Here is an 11,677-nt window from a genome sequence, read left to right as displayed (position 1 = left end):
CCGTGTCGGGAGGTGGGGCTTGCCGTAGCGACAGGGGCCCGAAGGTTGGCATGCCGTAGCGGCAGAGGCCCGAAAAGAAAGTATGCCGGTAATGCAGTGACTCGAAGGTGGGCATGCCATGACGACGACGACCCGAAAAGAGGGTATGCCGGTAACTCAGTGACCCGAAGGTAAGCATGCCGTGCCGCAACAACTCGAAAAGAGGATATCGAAGGTGGGCATGCCGTGACGGTAACCCAGAAAGATGGTATGCCGGTAAGATAGTGACCCGAAAAAATGCAACACAAAAAAATGATAACGATCATGCAAGCTAACACATACAAGATGCAACATACAAGCAGACGAGTATGCGATATAATGCAAAAGCAAACAAACATACAAGTGATCGGTTGACCGAATCGTGGTGGCCGGTCGAACCAAAAGTGATACGCTCACCGGACCGGGGCTGCCGGTGGAGCGAAGCGAAATGTTCGCCGGGCCGGGGTAGTAGGCCAGAGCGAAGTAAGATGCTCACCGGGCCGGGATTGCCAATCAGAGCGAAGTGAAATGCTCACCGGGTCGGGGTGACCGGTGGAAGCGAAGTGAAATGCTACATGCGCCAAGCAAAAATGCAATATGCAACAAACCAACATGCAAATAACAAACCAGTCTCGTACTAATGACCTCACCAGGGAAACCTAATGTTTAAATTCTTGGATATGCAACATCGCAGTCTCTTGCTCTAGTGAGGAAATGTGGAGAGTTTCTCCCCGGATCTCCGAGGGGGAAACTCTCCACGACGTCACGAAATGGACTAACTACAAAGCTTTTCTCATTTCGTGAACTCCAAACTTTGCAAAGCGAGACAATTACAAAGCTTCTCTTGCTTTGCCAAGTCCGACCTCCCAGTTTCTCCAAGTAAAATTGGGGAACTCAAAGCAAGGGGAGTGAGGAATTCCGATCTATCATGACTTGTGCTAAAACTCACAACAAAAGGGAAGACACTTGGCTCTACCGAGGGTGTTTGGTCATGCACAGGAAGTCCTAACCTAAATGTTAGCTCTAGGAAAACCAATGATCCATCACGCAGGCACGTTGTCGCGCTGACCCACATTGACGTACGTACCCCGTGTGGGCGATCGAACCCACACGCCTAGACACCACTAAACCTAGAGCTAGCTAGAAGTTTAGGGGATCTCACCATCGTGAAGGTTGCGGATGCGTTCTCTTTGTTTGCTCCAAGCTCGCCAACGTTCGATCCGTGCATCAGGGTACCTCGCAACGAATGAAGATAGGAGCAAATGAGGTATGCAAAATACAAAAAAAATAATGAATTTTGATATATGAAAATATAACCAAAATATACCTTCAAAAATGGGTCGCTCGACGACGGCGAAGGAGGGGAACCCACGAGGATGCCGACGGAAGCTTTTCATGCGAGGTGGAAGACCCTTGCACCTCCTCGAATAACAACGTAGCTTGCTGCTCGACGACGTTGAAGTGCTCTGGCGAAGTATCCGGTCGTCGGGAGGGTAGGACGGTGAGGTGGAGGAGTTAGCTTGTCGACGGTGCGCACCGGGAGCGAAGGAAGCGCAGAGAAGAGCCTGAAATACGACATTCTCCTCGTTGATTTTCTCCGGCGTAAATGCGACGCCGACGAGTGACAAGGACAGCGAGAAGGAAAAGATTCGGCGGAAGAGGAAGAAGAAAATGGAGGGCAAGAAAATCTCTCTTCACTGCTTTAACTCTAAGAAGCACCTCCAAGGCTTCCTCGTGAGCCTCTCTCTAGCCCTTGTCGGAGAAGAAGAAGAAGGAGAAGAGGGAGAAGAAGGTTTCGCGCAAGGAATAATGGAGTAAATTCGGCCGGCGGGAAGGGAGATCCGGCGGCTGTAGGAGGGACGCCGTCGGCGCCGAGTTTCGCCGGCAAGGAGGAGTCGCCGACGGGTTCAGACGCGAAACTGGTGCCGTGGGCTTTCGCGAATCGGAAGGGGGGAGGCGCGGTAGGTCGCGATCCGTTGGGGGAGAGAAGAGAAGTGATGTTTTAAATAATAAAATATAGTAATAATATTATTATAATTATAATAATAATAATTATTAATTTAATAATCGCCGCCCCACACATTTTAGCCTAAACGCGCCATCATTTTAAAATGAAGGTATTTTCTAGGTAAAATCAACGTTCCGGACGCACTGGTGTGGTCCGTTTCATTATTCGGGGTCATTCAGACTGCTTTCTTCCTTTTTTTTATTTGACGAAAATGATAATTCACACATTTTTAATCCGTATTTGAAACGTTAACGACATGGAAGCCCTCCTTAGGTAATATCGACGTCCCAGACACAAATGACATGAAAAAACTGATGCCAACAAAGATGGTGGTGAGGCCTGCAATGTTATATGGCGCAAAATGTTGGCCTTTAAAAGAGAAGCGTAAAACAAAGTTAACTATTGTTGAGATGAGAATGCTTAGGTGGATGAGTGACATAACACTTAGACAAAAAATGTGAAATGAATATGTACATGATAGGGTTGGTGTCGCTCCGGTGGCAAACAAGATTAGAGAGAGTCGTTTTAGATGGGTTTGTCACATGAAATGTTGATCATCTTATTATCTGGTTAAGAGAGTAGACATTTTAGATTCTACTTATGTTAAGTTATAGGCTGAGGTAGACCTAAAAAGACTTGGACATATTGTACAAAATATGATCTTTATCTAGTAGAATTAAATGAAATTATGACACTCAATAGAATAAAATGGAGAAAAAAGAGTCATGTAGCCAACCCCACTTAGTGGGATAAAAACTTCTTGTTGTTGTTGTCGCTTATGAATGTTCCACGCAATGGTTTTGAAAACGCAACTTACATAACTTTTTAAGCTGCTTAATGCTTAACTTCAACATTTTCTTTCACCTTTTTTTCTTATAACCACTCCATCAAGTTTGTATTTCTACGTTGTGTAAGGCATGGTTTTGATACTTTTTTTTTTTTGAGACATTGTTCCTCTCTGCTGAACTGAGCTATTTTCTAATTATTTTTGCCAATTCTTGCTAGTTTCAGGGTATTATTGCAGAGTTTGTGATATTTCCTTATGTAATATATACTTCATGAATATACTCGCATGTGAACTAGGTTTGCGGCCTTGTAGTTCTACTAGATTTTATGATCTTTCATATTTTGACCATTCTGTTTTCTGGCATGGCAGCTGCCAATAGTAAAATGTTAGTTCTAAGACCAGCGATTGAAGTAATTTGCTTGGATTTTTGCAGTATCATGCCCGACTTCTCTTAAAGGTTGATTTACTATGAGCAGCACTATCGAAAGGGGTTGGGATGAAGAATACTCTGAAATTGGCGACAAGGGTGATGTTGGTTTTTTGGATTTCGAGAATGATAAATCGTTTTGTAGTTTTAATCCAACTGAGACAGGTCCTGTTGTGATTTCGACCCCCTTCCCTTTCATTTCTGGAAAACCTCAATCTGCTGTCATTGGGGAGGTATCTTCTGACTCTATCTGTATCAAAAACACCACCGATGAACCAGTTGAATTGTGGAGTATTCGAATCTTTTCTTCCAGCCCAGAGGATTCATATCTTCTTTCTTTAATGAAGCCACCGGCTGCTAATGCTGATGAGAGAGAAATTGATGCATTCGTGGATTCAGATGCTCTGGAAGATAGGGTGCTTCAACCAAGACAGACTCTTACTATTTGGCTTTCATGCAGACCTAAAGAAATAGGTTTACACACTTCAGCTGTGCATTTTGATGTGGGTTCTGACAAAATTGAGCGAATTGTTTTTTTGTTGGCTGATGATGAAGTATCACAAGCTCTGTTCTGTAAGAAACCCTATTCCAGAGGTCCACGTCGTAGAATGTTGTTTGAGTGTGACAATTTTGTAGCTGGTTCTCGACCGCATAGGCCTGTTACACAGTCAAGTAGATACAAACTTCCTGGGTATGCCATACCTAAAGAAATCCGTGAACTGGTTGAGGCTAAGCAGATTCCTGATGTTATAATGGAAGGGTTAAATACTTCAAACTATGCCAGATTTTTTAGCTCTTTGGTTAACATTGAAGAAATACATTTGGGGGTAATATGATCTCTAATAGATTTACACGGATGCAAAGTTTATTTCTTTCATGCTTATCCTTTTACTTTTTTGATTCAGGAAGAGATGAGAGCTCATGACATGGAGTCGGTGAGTATGAGGAGGAGGGATAACCAGTTTTTGTCCCTTGTTGTCCCTGGTTTGGCTGAGAGAAGGCCATCCCTTGTACAGGGAGATTTTATTTTTGTTAAACTTGCCACTGACATTTCAGATAGTAGATCTCGTCCTTATCAGGTTTGCAGTAAAATTTTCTGAATACTTAAATATACCAAAAAATTTTTATATATTTATTTATCTAACACCTATTTGATATTTATTTATGTAAAATTTTAGGGACAAGTGCATTTTAACATATACATGAAAAGGAGTTTGGTTTACTTTAGAGAAGTTAATAGTAGTGGTGTTTTTGATGTGATGTTAAAGATTTAGGTGTTATATAAATATATATCAAAGTTAAGTCATTCAATATGTAAATACATAACAATCGTATGTTGTAAATTGCTCAACATTTTAATGCTAAAACAGTTAATTTATGTAGCACATCCAATCCTTATAATATTTTTATTGACCTTTCATTATTCAGGGTTATATTCACAAAGTCGAAGCTGATGAAATTCTTCTAAGATTTGATAAGAATCTACATCAGTGTCATCGGGATGATCACCTCTATACTATTAGTTTCACTTACAACAGAGTGAATATGCGAAGATTATATCACACTGTTCAAGCTGCAGAGAGTTTGGGACCTGAAATCCTCTTTCCATTTCAGTCGGCAAACAGAAGGGTTATCAACACAGTTCCTTTTCAGCCCTTGAGTCCATCACTTAATAGAGAACAGATGCATTCCGTTGAAATGATTCTTGGTTGCAAAGGATTTCCGCCATATGTGATCCATGGACCTCCAGGTACTGGGAAGACAATGACACTGGTTGAAGCCATACTGCAGCTCTATACCACAAGGAGAAAAGCGAGAATCCTAGTTTGTGCTTCTTCAAATAGTGCAGCAGACCATGTTTTGGAAAAACTGCTTGCTCAGAATGCAGTTGGGCTGAGACAAAATGAAATATTTAGGCTAAATGCAACCAGCCGCCCGCTCGAAGATATCAAATCTGATTTTGTTAGTTTTTGTTTTTTTGAGGGCACAACTTTTAAATGTCCTCCACTAAAAGCTTTGTTGCGTTACAGGGTCATCATATCAACTTATATGAGTTCATTTCTGCTACACGCTGAAGGCATTCGCAACGGCCACTTCTCTCACATTTTCCTCGATGAGGCTGGCCAAGCTTCTGAACCTGAGACAATGGTTCCGATATCAACCTTATGTGAGAAGGATAGTGTCGTTGTTCTTGCGGGAGACCCCATGCAACTAGGTCCTGTTGTCTATTCAAGAATTGCAGAGAGCCACGGCTTGGGAAAATCCTACTTGGAAAGGCTGTTTGAGTTTGAATATTATGAAGGAGGTGATGAGAATTATGTTACAAAGTTGCTGCGGAACTATCGTAATCATCCTTCTATTCTGGAACTACCCTCAAAAATTTTCTACAAAGGTGAATTGATTGCTTGCAAAGATGATGATGATGAATCTTCTATTTATGACTGGATTAACCTTCCAAACAAGACATTTCCAGTCCTATTTGTTGGAATTCAAGGATGTGATGAGAGAGAAGGTTGTAATCCATCATGGTTTAATAGGATTGAGGCTAGTAAAGCTGTGGATATTATCAAAAAACTGTTGAGGAACCCTGACCTGAGCGAGGGTGATATTGGAGTTATAACTCCTTATAGGCAACAAGTGCTGAAGCTACAGAATGCCTTAGAGTCGCTTGAAATACGAGATATCAAGGTTGGAAGTGTGGAGCAATTTCAGGGACAAGAAAAAAAAATAATAATCGTATCAACTGTCCGTTCAACCATTAAACATGATGAGTTTGACAGAGTGTACAGCTTGGGTTTTCTTAGCAATCCCCGGAGGTTTAATGTTGCTATCACTCGGGCTAGATCCTTGCTTATTATAATTGGGAATCCACACATAATAGCAAAGGTTTTTTTTTTCTTCAGAATCATTATTCTTTTTTTCATGCACATGCATATTCCTTGATGATTTTTTTGCCTATCATTGGCATGCCATAAAGACTCACCTGCTTTGATGATTCTGCTTAATTATCATTTGCATGGAAAGTTCTTTGTGATGATATTGACTGATATCATTGTAATTTGAATAGTTATGCTTTTCAGAAAGTGCTGATACATGAAAATCATGCTCGTTGATTAAAAAAAAAAAAAAAAAACATATGGTATTTTATAAAAAACATACGATAATTCTTTATAAGGCATGCAAAGTTGTGACTTTACAATGGTTGATTGACAAATTGTAAGGAAGCTTGGGTGAAATTAGTTGCATGGTATCACAACCCAATTTGGGAGCTTGGATTAACTAGGCCGGAACTGTCGGTCGGACGGAGAAAAATTATCTAACAATTTCATTTCATAATCAAATCAAATCCAAAACACAAAAGAACCATTCTATCTCATAAAACATGAATTTACAATAATATATCCATACTTAAAATTTTGCATCTAAATTGAACCACAATATCTATCAAACTACGCTTCTTGGTTACCTATAAAAGAAAGTTAGCAATTGAATGTACGAGATAAATTATTCAGTAGACAAATGTTTCTAAATTATAATAATTCTTTTTTTAAAAGATTTTAAACTAAAATACAGTAAAAGACTGAGTAATAAAAAATATACAGTAAAAAAAATAATTTTTTTTACTTTTATTTATTTATATTACACTTTTGTTAGTGAGAGTCACTGCTTAAATATATACTTCAAAATATATGTTAAAACTTTTCCAAACCCACCATAAAGGTAAGCAATAATTTTCATTTAACGTCCACGAGTATATTGGTTTCACCACCATGAATACTCTTCCCTTTCCACTAGCCACTTTCCTAGTCAACCCGTTCCACATCCTTGCCACCCAACCGCTATCCTTACCCTCTTGCACCACCTCCCTGCCACATATTCATTGTTCTAGTCCCCAGGAACCCAAATTTCACCTTGTTACTGCCCCAGACTGCAAAGACATGTTCTGTTGTCATATCTGCTCACATAGTCATTGTTCTAGTCCCCAGGAACCCAAATTTCACCTTGTTACTGCCCCAGACTGCAAGGACATGTTCCGTTGTCATATCCGCTCACTCGCTCTGCGCTCCCACCAAATCATGTTCAACTTGAATTTGAAATCATCAAGCAATGGGTGAAGATGATACTTTGTGAGGTAAAACTTACTGCAATTGTCTTTAACTGCAGTTTCTGTATGTAGGAGAAAAGCCGATACATGTAATACTGCAAGGAAGTTTGCAGGGAAGTAGATAACCTGTAAGGAGAGTTGCGGGGTATGGTCTTCTAGGAAAAAGCTCCGGAGGAAGGCCATCTACAGGAAAATGCTCCGGAGGAGGGCCTGCTGCTAGAAAAAAAAAAGACTACAGAGGAGGGCATCATCAATGTCTTTTTCTTAAGAAAAAAGAATGGGAAAATGGATAAAAAAATAAGTCATCCTCCCCGAATAACTATCCTTTACGGACATAAGAGGTCGATGGGCTAAAGGAGAACTGACGAGAACCAAGCGGCTTATTTCACCTGGCTCTGAATAAAGTCTGGCGAGTTAAGAATGGTCCGAGTAGGGGCCCAACTGAACTATTATGGATTTTGAGGCCGTAGCGAGATCTTTAATAGTGGAAGATTGGGTCCAAGACTTATTTGTCGATTTCACATGGAATTTGTGTTGTTCAGGTCCTCCGACATGCTGATGTATTGAGGTAGATGTTGAACCTCCGGTGGAATCAAAAACAGTATCGGGCGAATGCTTAGAGGTGGAGGAACCAACCATAGTTCCAACGAAGACAAAGGATATGATCAGACGCTATGACATGGAAGGAGTCGATCCCTGCATCTGGCAAAGGGGGACACTGATACGACGAGTATGCTTAAAATCTTTGGACATAATAATAACCCTCTTCGCATGGATGACACAAAGATTTATGTCTTTAAAAGAATCTACAAGATAAGTCTCTGTAGCCTTCTAAAGTACAACAATGACAAAACTCTAGAATTGGAGATCGGTCTTGAAATCCTGCGCAATTTGGCGGACCAAATGCTGGAAGGGAAGCTTTCGAATGAGGAGCTTTGTGCTCTTCTGATACATCCTGATCTCCCTTAGCACAATTACTTCGGGACGGAAACAATGGGGCTTTTTCACACCGCTGGTCACGAGAGCCAAGTTCTTAGCCGCCTTGGTTGTCAGCTGCTTCCTTGGGGCGTTGCCGTTGATGGACTTGCGAGCGGTTTACTTTGTCTTCATCATTAAGGTGGTTTGGACTTTAGGATCGAGAGGCCATAGAGAAGAGGTTCTCACGGGTGACAAAAAAACTGCTTGCTTCTTGTAAATTGCAAAGCATGAATTCTCATGGGAGTATATCGGTAGGAAGAATTTCTTACAGGAGATAGGGCCCGCAGGAGGAAGATCTCTTGCGAAAGGAAGAAATCTTGGTGGTAGCTGACTACAGAGAAAGATTGTAGTGCAGATAAACTGCAGCGAGAACTTCGACATAAGAGGGGTCTGCAGTAAGAAATTTCGGCTACAGGGAGGAGTTATGGCTTTTAGAGGATTGCAAGGAGAGGAGTTCCGATGATAAGTGACCTGCAGGGAGAGAGTTTCAACGGCTAATTCCTAAGGGAAAGAGATCTGAACTGAAAGCAAGGGCCTGCAAGGAGAGGAGTTTCGGGTCCTAGAGACCTACAGGGAGAGAGTTCCGGCGGCTAGTTCCTGCATGGAGGGGTTCTGGCAGCTAGAACTTGCAGGGAGAGGAGTTCCGGCTGTTAGGACCTACAGAGAATTAGTTTTTGGTGGCGGGAGATCTTCTCCTCTGTTGAAGATTCTAATGTTTGTTTCAAATCTCTGATACCATGTAGGTTTTGAGATTTTAGCGGAATACTTCATTGATATGAAAGGAGGTTATAAATACAACTTACATGAATCATAGAATAGGAAAAATATAACACATATCTCCAAAAATACAATTAATCAATTCTTCATAACTATCCAGAGATAAAAGAAAAGACATAAAACAGGAAAAAGACAACACCAATTCTTCAAAATTACAATTAATCAATTCCTAATAACAACCCGAAAATAAAAAGAAAGACGTAAAAAGAGGAAAAACATAACATTATATTTCCAATATGACAATTAATCAATTATTAATAACTATCTAGAGATAAAAGCAAAGATATAAACTAGGAAATAACAGGAAAGGAAATAAATCAATTCTTAATAACTTCTAAAAAAGAATTTTCTGGTTGTGAAATGTCACACCTCATAACTCGATGGATTAAATGGAGGTGTGAATTTGAACAAGTGCCATATATAAAAGTTTCACTAGAGCAATTATATTATCAAAATACAATATCATTAACCATTAGAAGTTAATTTACTTATAAGTACTGATAATTATTTGTCCCGAAAAATAGTAAAGAGAATAGTTTATGTAAATTTTCTTCAAAATTCTATAATAAGAAATTTCAAATAACATCTAGGAGAAAATGCCTTATTCAAATCATTATGCATCGATGCCCAATCCATTTTTCGTTGAAAAATTATAGATTTTATGATTCGCCATAGGTCGTAGTGAACCAATGCTTGCCAATCTTTTTCCCAAAATTTTGAATGTGGAATTGGAAAATCTTTATGCACAATGCTATATCAATGGGAAACATATGATTTGGGCATGTTACAAAAGTTCATCATAATAAATCTAGCATAGGAGCATCCAAATAAAATAATGGGTGTCCACAAAAAATAAAAGAGCTGAATTTTCATAAGTAAATACTAATTACTTGAATTTTGTGTTGGCAACACCCAATGCTTGACCACCAACATTGCAAAGGTTAGTTTATTGGTTCATTAAATAGTTGTTAGCCACCAAAGTTAAATTAATCAACTCCTAAATATGGTTCATTCGCCCACGCTAAAGGAAAGTCTTGCTAATTCTGAAATATGGTCTATTAGCTATTATTAATGTAAAAAAAAATCATCATATACTCTAAAATAATGCTATATTGTCGAATTCTTATGCAACAAAACCACCAACTCTCACTTGATTTCTTATTTTTAATTCTTTTAAATCATGCTCTACAAATCCAATCTCCATTTTCATATTTGAAAAGCCTCCTCTCCAAAAATCTTGAGAAGCAATCAATATTCATTTCACTCTCTTTCTCAGTGACTGGTACAACCATTGCTTTCTAATTCTTCTTCTTTTAATTGTCTCTAGTTCGGTTCTTCTCTTGTATTTTTTTTTTGAACTTCACAATGTTTTTCCATCACTTCCTTAATGAGACGAGTAGTTTTTTTTTTCCATAGAGTAAACTCTGGAGTGTGGAAAATATTTAGTCTGTGTTGCATCTTCTTATGTTGCACATAGGGCTGTCAAAACGGCTCGTTGTTCGTGAAAAACTTGTGTTCAGCTCGATAATAAGCTCGTGTTCGATTTGTTCGCTATGTTAACAAGCCAAACGCGAACACTATTTTTGCGCTCGATATATGAATGAGCTGAACATGAACAAAGATTTGTTCATTTGTGTTTATAATTGATGAGTAGTATGTTTTAAAATTTAATTGACTACATGACTACAAAGATTTATAATCAATTAAAATTATTAATTAAAAAAATAGAATAAAATATGCTAAATTTTATTTAAATGGTGTTTTAATATAAATAATAAGGTTTAAATCTTACCCCAACCTTTAACATGTAACGACTGCTTGACTGGGTTTATCAAAACGACTCTTTGTTCGTGAACAACTCGTGTTCGGCTTGCTAAGTAAACGATGCTAAGTAAACGAGTCAAACAACACACTTTTTGTATTCGAAATATAAACGAGCCGATCACGAATATTGATATTTTTTAACGAGCCGAACACGAGCTTAGTTTGGGTTCACTCGTGTTTGACTTTTTTAAATCCCTAGTTGCAGATAAAATTTGATGTATGGGATATACATCTTATATGCCGACATTTTTTCTTCTTTTTTGTTGACTAAGATGAAATTGTTGATTTTGAAAAATTCTAGTACATGCTTATAGGTTCTACGGTGATGACAACATGAAATGTGTCATCAATATGCAATAAAATTCATCACTATGCAAATGTTGGACCTTAAGCCAAACTTAAAATTGGACATAATCACCTGCCTGCAAATGTCAAAATTTGTTGCGCTTAATTTGGATAATATCACAAAAAATCAATAACTCAGCCAAACGAGTTATTTACCTTACATCATTTTTGTTCATTTGTCTTGGATTGTTCAAATCATCCCTCAATTGACTTTAATAAATTACGAGCATTATTTTTCTTTTAGAATCTTATTTATATTATCTTGAAGAGTGCTTGTCAAATAGACTATGCCTAAACTGCTCAATATATTTTACAAGTTGGTGGCCATCAATAGTAAAATATTATGATCAAATCTTTTCTAAGGTGGTTAATAAAACTAGGCTCAATACTTGAGTACTCTCCCACGTC

The 11,677-nt window shown here is 38.8% G+C and overlaps 1 protein-coding gene and 1 pseudogene across 2 annotated transcripts in view; one reads left to right on the top strand and one right to left on the bottom strand.

Moving 5' to 3' along the window:
* The window catches only part of LOC110031547 (probable RNA helicase SDE3), a 34,718-nt gene that overhangs the window by 8,944 nt on the left and 14,097 nt on the right, over positions 1-11,677 (top strand). For both annotated transcript variants that reach the window (XM_020734797.1, XM_020734798.1), the window contains exons 2-4: positions 3,247-4,067; positions 4,146-4,319; positions 4,669-6,126. In XM_020734797.1, the coding sequence (XP_020590456.1) occupies positions 3,282-4,067; positions 4,146-4,319; positions 4,669-6,126 (2,418 nt within the window). In that variant the 5' untranslated portion in view covers positions 3,247-3,281. The remainder of the gene's footprint in view (positions 1-3,246; positions 4,068-4,145; positions 4,320-4,668; positions 6,127-11,677) is intronic.
* On the bottom strand, positions 7,874-8,458 carry LOC110031548 (annotated as a pseudogene).

The sequence above is a fragment of the Phalaenopsis equestris genome, unplaced genomic scaffold (genome assembly GCF_001263595.1).
Source record: "Phalaenopsis equestris unplaced genomic scaffold, ASM126359v1 Scaffold000840, whole genome shotgun sequence".
Taxonomy (NCBI): Eukaryota; Viridiplantae; Streptophyta; class Magnoliopsida; order Asparagales; family Orchidaceae; genus Phalaenopsis; species Phalaenopsis equestris.
Note: the sequence above shows the minus strand (reverse complement) of the source record. Positions and strands in the feature narration are given on the sequence as shown.